This window comes from Trichosurus vulpecula, chromosome 5, assembly GCF_011100635.1.
Source record: "Trichosurus vulpecula isolate mTriVul1 chromosome 5, mTriVul1.pri, whole genome shotgun sequence".
NCBI lineage: Eukaryota > Metazoa > Chordata > Mammalia > Diprotodontia > Phalangeridae > Trichosurus > Trichosurus vulpecula.
This window is the reverse complement of record NC_050577.1, coordinates 167,076,790-167,097,178: the sequence shown is the minus strand read 5'-3', so window position 1 is coordinate 167,097,178 and position 20,389 is coordinate 167,076,790. Positions and strand designations below refer to the sequence as shown.

Below are 20,389 nucleotides of genomic sequence, written 5' to 3'. Positions count from 1 at the left end.
AAAGGGCATGCCAGTGGATCAAGACAGTATCCTGGTGATTTCCCAGAGCAAAGTTCCCTTACCGAGCTACCACTCACCTCTGCAAGTTGTCTTCTATTAGAGTGTAATCTCCTTGAGGGCAATAACTATTACCTGTTACGTGGCCAGTAAATGATTTTTTTTATTCACCCATTCAGGTTAGGCCAGAAAAGTTGCTTAAAGTCAAGTACTCTATTCCTTTAGTTTTGAATGAATGAGTGAATATCCTCTCTCTGGGAAGCTTGCAAAACTAGCTGAGCCTTAAGGAGTTTACTTATATTCAGATGCTGAAAGGCTAAACATTTTGGGGAACTTGGAAGGGGGAGGGAGAGAAACATACGTGATTTGGGAGTGGTTCGGTGACCCCATGACCCAGTTCTCATCCAGATAATGCTAAAGTTAGGATCTCAGCAATAGAATAGCAGTTCTTGCTCCCATCAAACCTATCTAATTCTTATGTTTTTGTCACAGGATTCTTCTCGTGGTCATATCTGATTCCTTTGAAGTTCCCACATCAGCTGTGCTTTCGACATGGATGGTAAGTCTAATTAATGTTCTTTTGTTTCATGCTTTTACAAGAAAACTATCTCCTAGTTTATAAAATCTGTTGAGTTTCTGTTGCTAATTGCTAGGTATTGAATACCATCTTAATCTTTTCAATAAAGATAGTCTGAACATCACCTTTTAAAAATCAGGTGTGTCATCTCCATGTAACTGTATGGTAGAATATGCCCAGAGTATAGAAAATCTGAAGGCATTTACCAGCCGTGTGACCCAGGCGAGTCTCTAACCTTAGTTTCTTCCACTGTAAAATGAATATAATAATAACACCTACCTCCCACGGTTGTTGTAAGGATCAAATGAGGTGACATTTGTAAAGCAGTTAGTGCAGTTCCTGGCACATAATAGGTGCTATGTAAATGATTAGTCCCTTCCTACGAGGAATACATTCTATCATACTATAAAGAAAGCACCTCCTCATTATATTTTTATATGTTTAATAAATTCTATTTTTTTCATTGCTATTTAGTTTTCGTGGCAACCTTTTATGAGATTCTGAGTATAGTGATCTCAGTTAAATGCTTATATACTCTTAGTTTGTAGCTATAAAAAGTGGTAACAGAGGGATTAATAATAATAGCAGCTAGCATCAAAGACCACCCACTATGTGCTAGTCACCATGCTAAGAACTTGATAAATACCTGATTTTATCCTCACAACATCCCTGAGAGGTCGGTGCTACGGCAGAGAGAATGTCCAAATGTGGGTAAAATTGTAAAGGTCTTTATTTCAAAAAACATTCTCAAGACTGACATTAACGTTTTGATTGCTTTGCCAATGTCTTCTGAAGAACAGTTTTCCTCAGATTTGCCCCTGGTTTGCTTTTCTTCTTTTCTAGAGGAAGAGTATGACCTGGCTCTGCTTACTGAGCTGCTGGAGGAAAATGAGTCAGCTTTAGAATGTAATTCAGGGCAGAGTGGCTTCTCAACAGAGGAAGCCAGAGAACCCGATGAATTCAATGACCTCTTTGATGCGGATAGTGACGGGGCATCTTACAAAGAAGAGATTGATGAGCTTCTGGAGGACGAATCTGGAGACCAAAAGGAAAATGTGGCCACTCTCTTTGGAGATGTCAATGACCTGACAGATGAGGAGAACGAAGAAGCCCAGGACACAGCACAATCACTACAATTAAGTCCCATACCTCCCCCAGCTCCCAGTCAGGAGAAAATTCACCAGGAGTTGCAAGGTGCTCAGAATTAATTGTTAGCATTTCCTGTCATACAACAAATTAATTATCAAGTTAAAGATAAATTTAAATGAAGTCCATTAAGTTTGGCATTTTTTTTTTACCAAACTAACCTCTTACACGGTTGTAGCTGAGTTTAAAAATCAATCATGTAGACTAAAAAAATAGTATAACAGAACACAGAGACATACTAATACTCATTGTCAGCAAAAATGTCTTAGAATGAATTGAATGTTCATAGCACTTTTCATTTTTTGCCACTTATTTTTCCCTAATGCCTACCTTTCTTCCCTTCTCCCCAAGATGAAAAGCAGTCTGATATAGGCTATGAAAATAGGTAATGTTAATATGTGGTTTCTTAAGTCAGTACAGGTGGCCTGCAGACATCCTTTTGTATGGTTTAGTGATTCCATTTTATATTTGAATTTGACACCACTCCTCTACAGGGCTTTGAATGGCCAGTATTCACCATGATTTCTAGGCATCTAATTCTATGTTGAAATTCTTAGGATTTAACTATTTGGTGAAATTTCTAGTATTATATCGTTATGTTTTACCTTGTTTTCCAGCCTGATTCTGAAACAAGCATATTTTCTTTCCTAGATGAATTAAAGAAATTGCAAGAACAGATGAAGACATTACAAGAACGGCTAAAAATGACTACAATTGGGAAGTCTGCAAACCCAGAGCCTTCACAGAAATCCTCTGGTAATAAAGACCAGTGCTTTTCTTGGTCTGTGAATATCCATATCAGCAGACACAGACTTTGATGACTTTTCTAATGCTTTATTATTTCCTTCTACTTTTGATCAACTAGGTAAGCTTTCACTCCTCCCTCTTAAGGAGAGGCAAGTTCAGAAGATTCAGGAGTCATCTTTTTTTTCTGCCCAGCTTGACATCCCTGCTCTGCCAAAACCCAAGCAAGTAGCCCAGAAGCCAAAGGTTTTACCGGCAGGTAGAGTGCTCCAGGCCACATGGATTTCTTTTTCCCCTGACCTCTGATTGCCTTATTGTTTCTAACACAAACTTTAGTACTTACCTATAGCCTTTCTTTTATCATTCTCTCCTTATTTTATGTAAATAGTTTCTTGTTTCTTCAAGTGATACAGTAGTGTCTCTGAATAGAGGGACCTTGTGTTATATTAATTTTCATCTTCCACAGCTTTAGGCAAGAAGTAGGTGTTAAGTTAAATAATGGTCTAGAAGCCGACTCTTCCAAATAAGCTGTGTATTAGGGTTAGGGTTTAGTACATTTGTGAATATTTAAATGGAGTTAATAAAACTAAAGCACAAATTATTAAAGTAGTCAAGGGTTTTGAATGAAGTCCAGATAGTCCAAGTTCATCTTGTAGCAGCTGCAAGTGGAAAGAGGGTTCGAGTTCTGACTTCTTTGTTTACCAGCTCACTTGCTCTGACCTCTCTGAGCCTGAGTAGGATGGAGTGGAAAGAGTACTGGACTTAGTGACATCACCTGGGTTTGAATCCTGCCTACCATGCTTACTAGCAGTATGACCATGGGCAAGTTACTTAGCATTTCTAAGCTTTAATTTCCTTCCCTGCAAAATAGAGGGTCATGACATTTGTGCTACCTGCCTCAGAATTATTGAGAAGGTGGCACTCTTTAAACCTTAAAGCCCTAGGTAAATGAATGATTGCTGCTATAAAATAGCTTTTTAGAGAAGAATGTAGATTGGTATACTGATCAAAACCCATTCAGTAACACAGAACCCGCTGAAATTTCTGCTAAATTCAAGCAGTGTTTAATACAGCTAAGTCCCATAACTAGATAATTTGGCCAGCCCTTTTAATAGAATTCGACTTGTAGATTCTAGTGAATATCCATTAGTTATTTCTGAAAAAGAGTTGTATTTCCTCCATTTGTCTAATGCTTTGCCCTCAGTGGCACCTTAGTAAATGTAATCTCAGTAAGATTCTAGAGATGGGACTGGGAATGACCTTGTAGATCTTTTCTGTTTCGAGACTTATTAATTAATTATTTGGACAAAATTTAATCTTTTCTGTTTTTGAATAGAATTTACCGGTATGTTTTTAAAAATCATATTTTTTATTTTTGTTAACTCTTTAGAGCACAAGAGTCCTCTTTCAGGATCATTACCAAGTTCATATTCTCAGCCCCTCAGATCTACTCCTGGAAATAAGCCCAGTGTAGGGACTAGAACCTCAAATTTAGGGACATCCGGAACTTCATGTGGAACGGCTCAGACTGTTTCAGTGGAAAAGTTTACTGGACTCAGGTTAAGGTCAGTAATTCTGTTATGGTCCCTCTTATGTTCAGTTCATATTGATACCACTAGATGTCTCCTCCTGCCTTATAGGACACTGGCTCTTAGTTTAAAACAGTGTATTTTTTAAAACAGATTTTCATAGAAACTTTTAAGGTGATCAGACTTGAAAATAAATATAATTGTAACTTTAGGTTTAACTTAATTCAGCTCCATCTAGAATTATAACAAAAAGAGAAGGTTTCTTACCTAAGTTATAGTCAAAAGACGTCCACAAAGCTACCTAAATGATTCTCTTTAAGCACAAATTTACCCATCTCCTGTACTCATTAAACTGTAGTGGCTCTCTATTGCTTCTAGGATAAGATAAAAACACTTTTGTTTAGCTTTTAAAGCCCTTCACAGATTGGTTCTTAACTTTGTGTTATGGACACCTTTTCAGAATAATGTGATTTATTGGTTTTTTTAAATTCATAATTGAAGGAAATGCTAAATTCCAGTTAAAGATTATTGAAAATAAAGGAGTAAATTTCTTCCCCATCCAAGTTCATGGATCCTAGGATAAGAAACCCTGGATTATACATTATTCCCCTTCCTGCTCTCTCCAGTCTAGCCAAACTAGCCCCCTGACTGTCCTTTACACACAACACCCCATCTGTGTGCCTTTTCACTAGCCATTCCTTCTCCATGCCTGGGACAGTCTCCTTTCCAACTCTCAAGAGTCAGTTCAAGCACTGCCTTCTACACACATCCTTTCCTCATTCTCCAGCTGCTAATGCCCTCCCTACTTCAACTACCTTGTATTCTGTATATATTCTTACGTTCTCATGTTTCCCCTCCAGGAGAGTGTAAGCTTCTTGACGTCAGGGACTATTTGTTTTTGTCTCTTTTTTTCCTCAGTGCTTAGACTAGTAGGTACTTTAATAAACGCTTATCAGTTGATTCTTAGGAAGGTAACAGTGATAGAGAGTATGTGTAAAAATGTTTAAGTAAGCAAATGTGACATTTATAACGCTACTCATCCTATAATTGCTATGGTCTTGTTTTTTAAAGCTCAATACACGTGTTTCATAGATACAGCTATTGAATTCTTATGTTGCTTTGAGATAACTAGTATTATTTCCACATTCTATGAAGAGAAATCCAACCTCTTCAGTGTTTCATTATTTCTTCTACTGAAGACCAGAGCAACTGGATAATTCACACTCAGGTTAAAAGTATTTTCAGTTCTATAGAAACAATCTTCCCCACTCTCACCCCACCCCCAATATCTAGCCCTTTCTCCCCTGAATGTCACCCAGTCTTTGGCAGTGTTAGCCAGCATCTCTATTTTGTTGAGCACAGCAGGGAAAGCAAATGGTTCCACATAAAGATCAATGGGGTGTGAGTGTTAAACTAATTGTAGTATCGCAGTGGTTGCTGATTCAGGAGACTGAAATTATTTAGTTGTCTAATATGGACAGGACTTGTGGAAGGGTTAAGTCATAAAAATGAAGAAAATAATTTTCCCACTGACAGATTGGTTGTGGCTTTAACTCTCAAGACCATGTTTTCCCCATAGTTCAAACTTAGCTTTGGGTCCATTTTATTCAAAACACCTTGGATCTTATGTAGAGGGAGGTAATCAGGATTGTGAGGGATCTGAAGACCATGTGAAGAGCAGTTGACAAAATGGGGATGTTTGGACTGAAAAATAAAGAACTTAAAGAAGCCATGATAGTTGAGCTTTCTTCAAGTATTTGTTAGGCTGTCACGTTTCTTTTGTCCTCCTTCTCACCTCCTCCCCTCCACTGAATATCTTCATTTAGGGATTGGGTGGTGTGGCTGTTGGAGGTGCCATAGGGAGCATTCCTTTTGGAGCGTATGTTAGAGTAGATGATGTCTGGGGTCACTTCTAGCTTTGCAATCCTTTTGTTCTTTCTATGTTTTAGTTGATTATCTTTTCTTCTATCACCTTTATTTCCAAATATATCCCTTTCCCCTCCCCTCTCCAGTGAGCTATCTCTTGTAACAAAGAATTTTTTAAGAAGAGAGAGAAAGGAAGGAGGGAGGGAAGGAAAGAAGAAGAAAGGAGGAGAGAGGGAGCAGTTCAGCAAAACCAACCAGCCCACCCAATTACCCTTCCTTACGATGTAACTCTCAGCAGTTACCTTCTGGCTCTTCTACGTTAGACATTGAGCCTCTTCCTCCAAAGAATGAACAGTGTTAATTTTCTCCTCTCTAGCATCACTCTTATGCCAAGAATCTTAAACCTGGGGTCCATGAACTTTTTTTTCTTACTGTTTTGGTAACTCCTTCAATATAGTTGATCTCCTTTGTAATCCTATGTATTTTATATTTAAAAATGTTCCGAGACTGCCAAAGGGGTCCATGACACAAAAAACATTAAGAGCCCCTACTCTAACGTATATACCTCAAGGATATGTGGTTTCTTCAGTGTGATTACTACTCCTTTGACAACAGATCCAGCCCCTGTATGCCCTGGTGGATGGGCTTTATGAGTTGTTGTGACTAGAAAAAAGCATCCACCTGCTGTTAAGCTGTTCCGAAATTAGATAGGCTAATCCTTTGGTGACCTACGACTCATTGCCCAGCTTGTTTTGAAGCCTTCCCAAGTTACTTGGACTTGCCCAAGTTTGTGCTTTTCAGGCATAACTTTAGCAACCCAAGGTCACTTCTGTACCAGCATTTGAAGAGTATTTTAATTAAAAACCATTTGGGATAGTGCCACATGCTTGGTTTATACTCAGTAAGGGCTAAATGAATCAGATTGTTATAATTTGCAACACAGGCGGCCCCGAGTGTCCTCCACAGAAATGGACAGGAAAATGGCTGGCCGGAAACTGATCAGACTGTCTCAGCTCAAGAACAAGTTGGCGAATGAGAAATTGGAAGAAATAGACTGGGTGACATTTGGGGTCGTAATGAAGAAAGTCACACCTCAGAGTTCAAACAATGTAAGTCATTTTCTGTTAGCTTGTTCTGTTAGCCATCCCCAGGAACTGAAATTGAGAGCCTGACTCAGAGCCAAGCTGAGATCCTGAGCTGATGGCTTTCACTGCAGTTTTAAGTAAGTATGAGTAAATCTTGAGCCGTGTCATGCACTGACCAGACAGTGTCTATAAACAATTATGTGAACAGCCACCTGCAGGTCCAACCTACAGGATTCTACTGTACTAAACTAAGAAGCATTTAATTCCCTTGGATCAGTTGAGATAATATTTGTAAAGCACTTAGCATGGTTCCTGGAACATGGTAACTGCTTAATAAATGCTTATTCCCTTGCTCTTCCCTTGGTTCTTTATAGGGTCATAGATTTGGAGCAGAAAGGGACTGGGAGAAGTCCATTTTACTGACCAGAAAACTGAGGCTCAAACAGGATAAACAGACAGCGTAACTGAACACAGGCCATCCAGACTCACTTCTTTACTTATTCTTGGTATTTTGTACCACAGTCAGTTCCTTAACTCTCTGGTGGATAGAAAAGGCCAGTGGTGCTATTTATAATAATGTTAACACTGTGAAGTTCTTAGTTTTGGGAAAATGAGATCCTTTTAAAAATTTATTAAAAATTATTCCACCTTCTCACTTGACCCCAATTGCCCTGCCAAAAAAAAATTATTCCACCTTAAAAATACTGCACTACATAGGAAAAATATATTGTATTCAAGAAGATATCATGAGCTTTATCAATCTCAATTGATGATGTGATGTAGAGAAAGATGGTGTAGTAGGGAAAGCATTGACCTCAGCAATGGAGACTTAAGTTCCTGTCCCAGCTTTGCTGCTGACTATGTGGCCATGAGCAAAAGTGTTGTTTCTCTTTGGGCTTCTTTTCCCCTCTTTAGCTTCCAAAGTTGGGGCCTCAGCCAGCCGATCTCTTAGGCCCCTTGCAATTCTACCATTCTGCAATTTTAATGTTTGGTCTTTTCATCAACTGATTTTTATTCATTTTATTTCCATGTAATATTTGGTCTTATCTGAGCCGTATGTTTATATATGAAAGCTTTGGTTTTAAGGTGAAAGATTGCTGTTAAGGTGAAAGATTGCTGAAATCTACCCTCACCTTGACTCTTTTGGCTCCTTGGTGCTTTAATTTTTCCATCTATAAAATCAGGCTTTAACAGGGACATGCGAGAGCTATGGAACTAGATGGGAAATATTCTGTGAGCTTTCCTGAGGCAATTGTACAAATCCATGGAATAAATAAGCAGCAAAATTATAAGGGTCACAGTTCATTGTGACCAGGTCACTATCACCAAGTTTACTCTGGGCCTGTGGCCATCAAAAAATGGTCTTATTCCTAAGCATAATCTGATTTACAATTCAAGGTCTTTGAGAAGAAATAGCCTATGGAGAAAAGTAAATACTGAATATGATCTTTAAAACATTTTAAATTACGGCTTTTCAGCCACTTGACAAATGCTTTGACATTTTATAGCCAAACTCAGCCAGTTTTCACTTCATTGCTTTCCAACCCCAGAGGAATGATGCTTTTATTTTTTGATAGCTTTGCAATGACCCCTTCATTTCTTTAATGGATATTACTAATCTGTGATAAATATAATATTTGTTGTATAAACCAATCTAATAACATCTTTCTATTTTAAGATGAGTTAATAAAATGGTTCTGTAGGCTCTGCTTTTCATTATAGTAGTGCTTATATCTCACTGGAGACACGGTGCTAATCTAATAATGAAGATACAAGCCTGGAATTAGAAACCTGGAGTTCTTTGCCACTAGCTTGCTGTGTATAATTAATCAAATTCCTACATCATTTATGCTTATACTCCCCCAAACAGACCTAGGAAATGCACCAGACCAAATCCCAATGGGAAAATCCAAGAAAAAGTTACAGTTCCAGCACAGGGAGACAAAATGATAGGCTTTGGACAATGGAGATCAGATTTGGCCAGGAGGGGCTACACAAAGCATTCCTAGGAAGGGGGCTGCATCAGGATAGAAGGAGGTCCCAGATCCATACAGGGGCACCCCTAAACCCATTCCAGGGCGTTGTGATGGGGAGAGGTGCCAACTGGCAGCTTTATTACCCACAGCCTACTTCTGGGTCACAGATCCAGGATAGACTGAAAAGGGGTAATGAGAGTTCATAGCCCTAGAATGTGTACCAAGAAAAGAGGAAGTTCAGAGGTAAGCAGCAGTGGCATGGCTCAGATCCGAGGAGCAGAGTAAAGTCTCCATTCCCTCTTCTAGACCAGCCTGCAGAGGAATAACCAGGGCAGAAATCCCAGATCACAAGGGAGCCTATAGCTCGATCACTGAACCAGCAGAGCTTAATAATTATGGAGTCCAGCAGCCTTTTTTGCTCATATTCAGACTCAGGGGAACTTGCAGAGCTGTAGTGGGGGACAGGGACAGCATAATGATCAGATTTTGCCCTAGACTGGACCATTTTGGAAACGCTGAAAGTATTTCTCTAGTTTGAGCTGTCGTTAAGGTCTTGAAATGACACAATACTTAATACTTCTGAGAAAGTAACAATGGGACCAGACCTTCCTTCCAGAAATGTTCAGAGCCCCAGCCTGACATTTGACTTGGGCTGGAAGAATGAGCAAATAAGAATCTCACCCTGGAAAGCTGTTGTGGTGACAGAGATGCTCAAGACACAAATGCAGAAGAAGAAAATGATTCCAAAACATCTATAAGCAAAGCTTCAAAGCAAAATACATCTTGGGCACAAACTCAACTAGAAGTCTTGGAAGAGAAAAAGAGCTAAGAAAGGGAGTTAAGGATTGATTTCTATCAATTGAGAACACTTGAAAAAAATTGGAAAAGACATAAGAACTATAGAAGAAAAACTGGAAAGAGAAATAACAGCTTCGTGCAAGAGGTATAACACCTTAAAAATTAGAATGGATCAGATAGAAATCAATAACCTCCTGACACAGCAAGAAACAATAAAACAAAATCAAAAGATTGGGGGGGTGGAGATGGGGGGTGGGAGGAGAGATGAAAATAGAAGGTATTTTTTTTTTTTGCATAAACAACTGACCTGGAGAAAAGTTCAAGGAGAGAGTCATCAGATTACCTGAACACTGACCAAACCAAGAGCCTAGGCATCATATTTCAAGAAATCTTAAAACTACCTAGATATCCTAAAACCAGGAAGCAAAGTGGAAATAGAAAGAATCCACCAGTCACTTTGTAAAAGAAACCTCAAAATGAAAGTTCCCAAGAATAGTATAGCTAAATTCCAGAGCTTCTGGATCAAAGAAAATGCTGCAAACAACCAGAAAGAAAGAAGTCAAGTACTGAGAAGTCATAGATAGGATCACACACAATTTAAAAGACATTACTCTAAAGGAGCAGTGAGCTCAGAAGGCAAAAGATAGAGGCTTACAGCCGAGAATAACTTAGCAAAACCAAATGTAATGCTGCTGGAGGGGAACTAGACCTTTAATGAAAGAGAGGACTTCCAAGCATTCCTGATGAAAAGAGCAGAGTTCTATACAAACTTTGAAGTTTAAATAAAGAATCTAATAGAAATATAAAAAGTAAACATAATTACAAAGGACTAGACAAGGATAAACTTACATTCTAACATAGAGAAGTAATAAACTTGTCCCCTCTGAAACTTATCTTCATCAAGAATCTTAGAAAGAGTTCTAGTTAGACAAGACCTGGGAGTCATTTGTCCTGTCTTGATGAATTTAAAAGAAGAATGGAAACAAAGGGGAAGAGGAATACACTGTGGGATGAGAGCAAAGAAAAGGAAGGTTAAGGAAAATTATCTCACATAATCAGAATGCATGTAGACATCTTCACAGACAAGTAGGGACACTCAAATCTTATTTTCATCTGAATTGGTCAAAGGTGGAAAGAATGTACACATACATAAACACAAGTTGCATACAAAAGAACATCTCATTCAATAGGGAAATATGAGAGGTGGGAATTGGAGGGTACGTTAGGGAGGTGTTAATCTTAAGCAAAACAAACTTAAGGTGGCAAAGAATGAGAATGACAAAGTGTTCATAAATTGAGGAAAAGCTGAACAAGTTCTGATATATTTCTGTGATGAAATACTATTGGGTTGTAAGAAATTATGAAGGAGATAGTTTCAGAAAAGCCTAGGAAGACTCATATGTACCAATGCAGAGTGAAATGAACAGAACCAGGAGAAAATTTATACAATGACAACAATATGCTAAACAAACAACTTTGAAAGAATTAGGAACTCTGATCAGCATAATGATCAACCGCAATTCCAGAGGACTAGTAATGAAAGTTACTACTCAATCCTGATAGGTGAAGGGTTCAGTGCAGAACAAGACATATACATTTACATATGTATGTATAGATGTAAAAAATGTTTTTGGAGATAGCCAGCGTGGAAATTTGTTTTGCTTTCCTATATAATAATGTGTTTGTAAAAGGGGTTTTATTTTTCTTTTCATTCTCAATGGAGACAGTAGAGGAAGAGAAAGAGAATTAAAGAACAAAAAAATATTTTTTCCAGGGAAAAACCTTTAGTATTTGGAAACTGAATGATCTGCGTGACCTAAACCAAAACGTCTCGTTGTTCTTGTTTGGAGAAGTCCACAAAGAACACTGGAAGACTGAGCAAGGCACTGTCATAGGACTGCTTAATGCCAACCCCATGAAGCCAAAGGAAGGCTCAGATGAAGTAAGGATTTCTATGATTTGTCTAAAGATATATTCAAGATAGCCAAATTTTGACAATAGCATTTGTTTTAGATTAGCAGTAAATAGTATAATAACTTTTCCTTCATTGAGCTCTTCGAATCAGTCTGAGTCATTGAATTTATTCATTTATTATTTATTCATTCCTTTTGTTTATACTTAGTGATCCTTTATATGGTGACATTAAAAAAGGGTCGACTTTAAATGTTCCTGTGCTTTTTTACAAAGCACTGAATTAATATAAAAATTGTTACCACCTTCTGTATGGATTGTCTATGCATTTTTCAGCATTCTCAACAACTCTTGTCATTTTCTTCATTAAAGCTCAATTAGAGAGCGTACATTCATTGGAGAATTTTGGTAATATGAAAAACATTTAATTTGATTCAACTGCATGTTGAAGGTTGTGAACTTTTTAACTCTCGGATTGTATGGGACCCAAGTACTATAAATGTAGAGAAGTCACTAAAACAATCTAGATAGGCCTTTCTTTACAACACATTGGAATTGATCTCATATACTAAAAACAACATTGAACTTCCAACTCAAAGAGGAGACTTCTCCTATATACACACTCCATTTAATATCAATAATTAACTTAAATTATCAAATGGAAGTTTGATATCTCAAAGTTCTGGGTAGTGTTTCAGCAGAAAATATAGTTTATAAAATAAATTTTGTTCTTGGGAAAAGCCATGAAGTTTGGAAACCTAATCCTATAAACCCAAAGTCTAGGCATAATATGAATAGTAACAGCACCAGCTTCTTCACCCTAACCTAGTGCTGTACAAGATAGAACTATTGGGAATGAAAACAGGTTCATTCCTCACTGTTTTGCACCTTGGCAATCATTAACCATTTTTTACTACTCCCTATGTATCATTCCATTATGTAGTCATGATGTAGCCTGAATATGATAAGACTTATTTATCAAATTAGGAAACCAGTTCATATCCTATGAACCACTGACCGTAACCTTTTTGCAAACTTGGAGAGGCTTCCTAAAACAGTCATCCCTTTCTTTCCCCAGTCTTGCTGATTAAAACCTTTGACTTTTCTAACACTTATTTTTATTTCCTAATTGGGCTTCTCATCTCTGCAGGTATGTTTGTCTATTGATCATGCTCAGAAGATCTTAATTATGGGTGAAGCTCTTGATTTGGGAACCTGCAAAGCAAAGAAGAAGAATGGAGAGCCTTGTACACAGATTGTCAATCTGGTTGGTTTATTGTTTAACAGTGTTGAGATGGGTTGCTAATAGGGAAGCAAAATGTGGCTGCCTCAGAGATAATGATTTGTATCTGTTTTAAAGTTTTCTTTCTTGTAAACAGGAAGGGTCCAAATGAGAGAACTGAATTTTGTCTGTCCCAAATGGTTTTTGGGTGCCAGTGTAAAAAGCAATGATTTTACCTCATTATAGAATTTTTTTATTACTAGATATTTAAAGAACAGCTTTATACATAAAATCCACTGGATTCAACCATCCATAGTAACAGAGAACAGGAATAGCAGGAAAGTTGCTAATAATTTGAAAAGCCAAATTTTAGGCAATAATTTTTTTTGTCCCTTCCCATTGGGTAGTCCTAGAGCATATGGATCATAAATTACTGGTTTCAGGTTTTTCTGCTGCCTTTATTTTCTTAACCCATTCTTTGACTGGCATATAGCAAGATAGCTAAAATGCAGATAGATGAATGAAGGACATCAAGGACCTGATATATTTCCCCAAAAAGTTTAGTTCTAAAATAATAAAAAATTTAGTGTCATTAGACTGTGCAGGGGTGGGAAACCTGCTGGCCTCAAGGCCACATGTGGCCCTCTAGGTCCTCAAGTGCAGCCCTTTTGACTGAATCCAAACTTCACAGAACAAATCCTCTTAATAAAAGGATTTGTTCTGTAAAACTTGGACTCAGTTGAAGGCTGCATCCAAGGACCTAGAAGGCCACATGTGGCCTCAAGGCTGCAGGTGATTGTGTCTTCATTATTCATCTGAGAGGATAATACTTTCTTTGCTTCTCACACCAATGGCATAACCTTTACCCAAAAGTTGGCATGAATGACCATTAGAAAAGCTTCACTGAACAATGATTTCTCTAGATTGTGTGGGAAACTTTTCTTCCTTTCTGTTAACTTCTTTGAAAGGAATGTAAAGGACACTTATCATTGTTCTGATAGTGCATGGAGCCATAATTGCCTTTGGAATGGTTGTGTGGATTGATTGAAATAACTGAAGAAACAAAGGTTCAAGCTTCTGAGCTTATCGATTTATTAAGCAACATGTGCCAAATGTATAACAATTCAGGACCAGGCCTTTCTCAGCTTGGCCCTGGACCCCGAATACAGGGGGAGATAGATTTTTATTAAACCCAATCAAATAAGGCCAATTAATTAAACAAAAACAATTAACAGGGTACAAGTCAGCATACAAAATTAGATAATGTGATTTCTAATTGGAGGAAAGATTAGGGGCTTTCCAGGTTGGGAGGGGGAGAGTGAACAGGTACATTTCCCTGAAATTAGAAAAAGAGGCATCTCACTCCCTGCCAAGTGTCTGTAATTGATCAGAGTAACAAAGAAACGGTTCACTGGTTGACCAATATGAGGCCGGTTTTCAGATAGGACACATGGGTTGCTTGAGATGTATACTTGTGAGAAAACTCTTTGCATCATTCTTCAGATCCGTCTGGGTTTCTGCTGGCTTCTTTCCAGCTTTGTTACTGGTTAGCTACATAACCTAGGTAGGTGGTCCAGCTTCCTAACCATGCAGGCCTAGGTTCATACAATGCTATGAAGTTTTCTCACAAGATAAATTGAACTAGACTCATAACTGAATAGAAAGGGAACTGAGCTAGTTCCAGAACTGAGTCACAAGATGGAGGCTATGTGGTTTACTCAATTCCCTCAGAATGATGAGGTGTCTGCATACTTGGACAGCAATGAGAGACTTTAGGGAAAGCACCAGACATGAAGCCAGGACTTGGATTCTATCTCTGACTTTACCACATATTAGCTACATAAGAGGACCTCAGGCCAATCATTTGACCTCTGAGCCTCTGCTGCTTCTCCTGTAATAAGGATCATAAGCCCTGCCCTGCCTACAGCATAGGGGTATTCTGAAAATAGGGGCAAGGACTTGACCTGTTATTTCACTGGTATAGGTAACTCTCAGGTAGAGGAAATTCCTCTTCCAATGAGGTTAGCACACTTTAGTGCTGCTAAGAGGTCAAGTGATTTGCCCAGGGTCACACAGCCCTAACCCTAACCACCAGAGGAGGATCTTGAACCCAGGTTTTCTTGGCTTTTCTGCATTACCCTACATTACCTCTCTGTTCTGACAGTGAAAGGAGACAGTGTTGCTGAAAGTGCTTTGTGAACTATAAAACTATATGAAATTAAAGTGGTATTATTATTTATTTGTTATCTCACTACCCTGTAGAGTACAGGAGTGCAGTCCCTTATATAATATTTATTTCTTCTTGCAGAATGACTGTGAATACTGTCAATATCATATACAGTCTCAGTATAAGAAACTCAGTGCCAAGCGAGCAGATTTGCAGTCTTCCTTCTCTGGAGGCAAAGTGCCAAAGAAATACGCCCGCAAAGGCTCCAGCCTGAAAGAAAGACTATGTCGGGACGGCTTTTACTATGGAGGAGTCTCTTCTGAGTCGTATGCAGCCTCAGTGTAAGACACCCCAGGTTCTCTGCCGTTACTGTGTTAGATTGCTCTTAATGATGAGCGTATGCTTTGTCTTGTAATGAGAATATGATTCTATGTCAGTTGTACTTGGGACCATTTTGATAAGTTTTCAGGTAGAGGAGGAGAATCACCAAGCCTACAAGTCGCCAGGACCTTGGAGTCCATCTAATTCAAACCTGTACCTGGCCTGTCTGCTCTACAGCGCTCCCAGTCTAGTACTTTACTGGAAGACCTCAGGTACAAGTACCTGGCACTATGCAATGCGCTGGGTATATGAAGAGAAAAATAAAACAGCCCTGACAATAAGGGGTTTACAAATTAATGATGGGATGCAACTAACACACAGATAAATAAGCACAATGTGTATATACATAGTCATTTCAAGAGAGAGAGTGAGCACTAACAAACAGTTGTGCCTATCAAGGCAGGCCTCATGTAGGCAGTGGTGCCTGAGCTTTGGGAAGCTACAAGGTAGACAGGTGAAGGGGAGTGGAGAAAGCTAGGACCCCTCATGCACAGCTGTAGGAGGTAGAAGATAAATTGTCCTGCAGAGAGAACAGCCAGCAGACCAGGAGCACTGGAACAAGAGCATGTGAAGGGGAATAAAATTAAATTAGAGTCAACGTAGGCAGAGACTGCATCGCAGAGCACTTTAAATGCGAAGTCCAAGAATTTTGTAATTTGTCCTAGACACAAGACAGAGCAAGTCTCGAGAGAGTCTGAATAGGGACACAACACGGTCTTGTCTTTGTTATAGGGATATCATTTTGGCAGTTTATGTGGAGAATGGATTAGAAAGATGAGACTCTCTTTTTAATAGGATTAAAGAGTTAGCAATAGGGGGAAAATGCCATTGAAATGTTTTTAAAATGCACGTAACAGAAGGAGCAATAGACAAGTAAGACAGTTTTGAAAAGTAATATTGAATTTGGTCTATATGTGTGTGTATGTATATATATATGTACATATCATATATATGTATATACATCTAAAAAACAAGTAGAGACTCAAAGTTCCATGTTTTTCTCTGCATATGGAAATGCCCACTTTTTTAGTATAAAGGATCAAAATAAAACAATAACATTTTTTAAATGAAAAGATGAGACACTGGAAGCAGACAGCAAGTGAAATGGGAGTCTTATTACAGAAGCCTTGGTGAAAGACAATAACCCTTAGCCTAGCTTCTTTACGTTTTGAAGAGCTGTTCTCAATAGTTTTCCTTTCTGGCTAGGCTCAGAGTCATTGTGTCTGTAGTTTTTCAAGCACTCTTGGTTGCAGGCTCCTCTGTCTGGCTGGGTATAGTAGAAAAAAGGGTCAATTTGGTGGCTGAGAATCTAGATTCAAATTACAGCTTTGTCACTGGCCTTCTTTGAGCAAATAACTTAGCCTCTCTTGCCTGAGTTTTCTCATCTGTAAAATGTAGAGGTTGGTCAGAGGATTGAGGACCAGCTATAAATCTATGATCTCATGATCCCATGTGATCTTCCTTCCTCTCTAGACTACAGGTAGACCCCTAACTAGGAATTAGGGTACCTGAGGCAAATTTATTTGGCAGCAAAGGGATGCAGTGACCGCACCTTTATCAGACTGGTCAGTCATGCCAAAAGAGAGGTACAGAATCTAGCCCCAGCCTAAGATTGAGTTAAAGTCTCAAGGAACCAAGAAAGAAGAAGTGGTAGATAGGATATAGTGGTTGGAAAAGTTTGGGGGAGGTGGTGCCATATAATACATAGTCCAGCAAAGGACCATAAGGAAATAAAGACAATAGGTCAGAGTCCATTCTACGCATCTTGAAAATACATAGTTGTTTGCATATTGTCTCCTCCATTAGAATGTAAGCTACTTGAAGGCAGGGTCTATGTTTTTCCTTTCTTGATATCCCTAGTGCTTAGCACAGTGCCTGACACGTATTAATTATTTAATAAATGATTGTTAGGAGTGATGATAAGTTAGTAACATTTGGGGCTCACCCTTAGAATCATTTGGTGAACCACTATACTATGTTGCATTAATTAACTCACTAGGAGTTAAAGTAGAAAGCCTTTTAAAAAAAATAAATGTAGTGAACCCTGGAGAATTGTGAATGTACAGACTTTGAGTTTGCAAGATGTCTATTACTGTACTTCTAGGTGATTGGCATTTTTTACTAGGAGCAATACAAACTTTATTCTTTATTTCCAAATGACTGAGCTTTGCTAGCTTCCAGTAGTTTTTTTTTAACTCTCACAATCAAATATTCAGATGTTATTTTTCAGATCATATCTAGAACTTGAAGGACCCCAAAAGGCCATCTAGTACAACTACCTCATTTTACAGATGAGGAAACTGGGCCTCTAGTGAAGCTAAATGACACGCCAATGTTTCAGCCTTCTTTTGGGGTGGGGCGGGGGAATTGGGGTTAAGTGAATTGCCCAGAGTCACACAGCTAGTAAGGTCTGAGGGCAGGTTTGAACTCAGGCCCATGGTTCTGTCTTAAAGAACTTCAAGATCCTGAGACTTTGTGGGAAAGCTTTGTGCAGTGGGAAAACACCTACTGTTTTCTGACCTAGGGTTTGGATCTTGATCCTCCTACCTAAAGGTTGTGACTTTATGCAAGTCCGCTAACCTGTCTGGCATTTAAATTCATCTGTAAAAGCAGGGGCTTGGATTAGAAGTCTCCTGATGTTCCTCCTTGTAATCCTTTGATTTCTACATCCTATATCCCATTGACCCTAAGGTTTCTATGTGAGCTCTATTGAAGGGTAAGAGACAGCTTTCCTAAGTGAATATGTAGAAAATAGGGGAAGAATGAGAGCTTTTTACCCAATGATTCAGAGGATCCTTGACCACACTTGCTGACTTCCTGTGGGGTTGCTCTTGTCGTTTCAGTGCTTCCACTACTGCTCCTAAGAAGACGATTCAGACCACTCTGACCAACTTGGTTTTAAGAGGCACAGATGCGATTATCCAAGAAACACGACAGAAATTGGGTATGACATGCTTGTCTAGTCTGAATCCATTCAGTATTTGTAGTTAATAGTAGCAGTTACCAAGTCCTCATTCAAGTTGTAGCAGGCCATATACTGCCTATACAAACAGTATGGCCTAATCTTGTGCTCCAAGTTACTCAACCTCTTTGGGTCTCTCTCCATCTTTACAATGGTATCCATGATATTGGACACATTGTCATGCCCATATAAATATAATCAGTTATCTCTATATAGGCGCTCATCGCCTCACTGGCAAAAAGTCAGCAGTACCTGGCATAGGAGGGGCTTAGTAAATATAAACGAATAACAAATAGTAGTGAATGAATGGTCTCATGCAGAGAATAACTTCTCATCTATCAAATCTGAAACGAAGGTAGCCTGCCCTCCTGCTCAGATGGTATAGGCTTGGATGTCTTTCTCTCAATATTCTTCCTTCTTTACTCAGGCCTGAATTATGCATGTCAAGTTAAAAGGAAAAGTAATGAACCTATAATTTCAAATCATCTTTGAGTTCTGAATTTTATCAAGATTTTTTTTTGTATCCTACAGGTCTCCCACAGAAAAATCAGTCGTGTTCTGAGGAATTTAAACAGTTAATGGATTTGCCTACAATTGGAGCAAGAAACCTAAAAAAACATTTGGCCAAATCCAAATCACCAGGTACCTTCATTAACAAGTATTATTAAATTTATTAAATACTTACTATATGCCAGGCATTGTGCTACATCCTGGAGGTTTAAGTACAGGGAATAAAGCGATACATACTCACAATGAGGTTACACTCTGATAGGGAAGGTAGTAAGCATATGTAAAAATGTATACCACATAAATATAAAGTTAATAAATACAAATATATGCAAAATAGGTAAATACAGATACATACAGAGTAATTAAGTATAAGGTAGTTCAGGGAGGAGGGCACTGCCTCATGCAGAAAATGGTGCCTAAGTTGCATCTTAAAAGGAGGAAGACTCTTAGGCAGTAAGGAGGACATGTATTCCAAACATGGGGATGAATGATGCAAAGGCATGGAGATGTAACATAGAGTGTTGAGTGAGTGTAAGAGGAAGAGTAATTAATATCCACAGAAACTGGAGAAATAGGATAGGGCCAGGTTATGAAGGGCTTCAGAGGCAGAGAAGCCCTGCCCCGTCTCTTCTAGGAAACCCCTTGGGCCAATTGAATAGGGGAGTCAAGTGGTCAGATTTGCACTTAAGAAGGTAGCCACAGTAGCAGGTAGGCCACACTAGAATGGTGGCTCCTTGAGGCAATGAGACCAGTTAGGAAGCTGCTGCAATCATCTAGTTGAAAAATGATGAGGGCTTAAGTTGGCAGCTATGACAAGAGAGAAGGGGTCAGATGCAAGAGATACTGTGAAGGGAGAAGTAGCAAGATTTGACAAGTGATTGGCTGTGTAGCGTGAGAGAGATTGAGGAAGCCAGGATAATAACACTGAGATTAGAAACCTGAGACACTGGAAGGGTGGCAGTGCCTTCAGCAGAAATAGGGCAATCTGGAAGAGAAGGTTTGGGGGGAAAGATAACAGCTTCAGTTTTAGGCATATTGAGTTTAATATAGGTGGTGCTGTGGATAGAACGCTAAGCCTGGAGTCAGGAAGACCTGAATTCCAGTGTAGCCTCATGTGACCTTGGACAAGTCAGTTAACCTCTGTTTGCTTCAGTTTCCTTAATTGTGGAGTGGGGATAATAAGAGCACCTGCCCTCCAGGGTTGTTTTGAGGATTAAATGAGGTAGTATTTATAGAACACTTAGCACAGTGCCCGGCATGTAATACAAACATCTAAATGCTAGCTGTCATCATCATTATCATCTTTATTGTAACCATGATCATTATTAGCATATCTCAAAGACATCCCATTTGAAATGTTCATTAGGCAATTGATGATTTAGGACCAAAGCTCAGGAGTAAGATGGGGCTAGGTATAGATCTGGTAGAAGTGTAAGTGGAGAGAGGGGTCAGAGGGGACAGATGTTTTGAAGGTACATCAGCTTTTCACCCTTGGGATGAACCTTAATTGAGGGTTTA

At 38.8% G+C, this 20,389-nt stretch overlaps 1 protein-coding gene across 1 annotated transcript in view; it reads left to right on the top strand.

The window, feature by feature from the left end:
- Positions 1–508: 508 nt before the first annotated feature.
- Positions 509–20,389, top strand: part of MCM10 (minichromosome maintenance 10 replication initiation factor) — a 37,212-nt gene continuing 17,331 nt past the window's right edge. Inside the window, exons 1-11 of the mRNA XM_036761401.1 lie at positions 509–556; positions 1,418–1,768; positions 2,372–2,476; positions 2,586–2,723; positions 3,855–4,029; positions 6,803–6,968; positions 11,493–11,660; positions 12,780–12,896; positions 15,160–15,359; positions 18,243–18,343; positions 18,893–19,003. Of these exons, the coding sequence (XP_036617296.1) occupies positions 550–556; positions 1,418–1,768; positions 2,372–2,476; positions 2,586–2,723; positions 3,855–4,029; positions 6,803–6,968; positions 11,493–11,660; positions 12,780–12,896; positions 15,160–15,359; positions 18,243–18,343; positions 18,893–19,003 (1,639 nt within the window). The 5' untranslated portion in view covers positions 509–549. The remainder of the gene's footprint in view (positions 557–1,417; positions 1,769–2,371; positions 2,477–2,585; positions 2,724–3,854; positions 4,030–6,802; positions 6,969–11,492; positions 11,661–12,779; positions 12,897–15,159; positions 15,360–18,242; positions 18,344–18,892; positions 19,004–20,389) is intronic.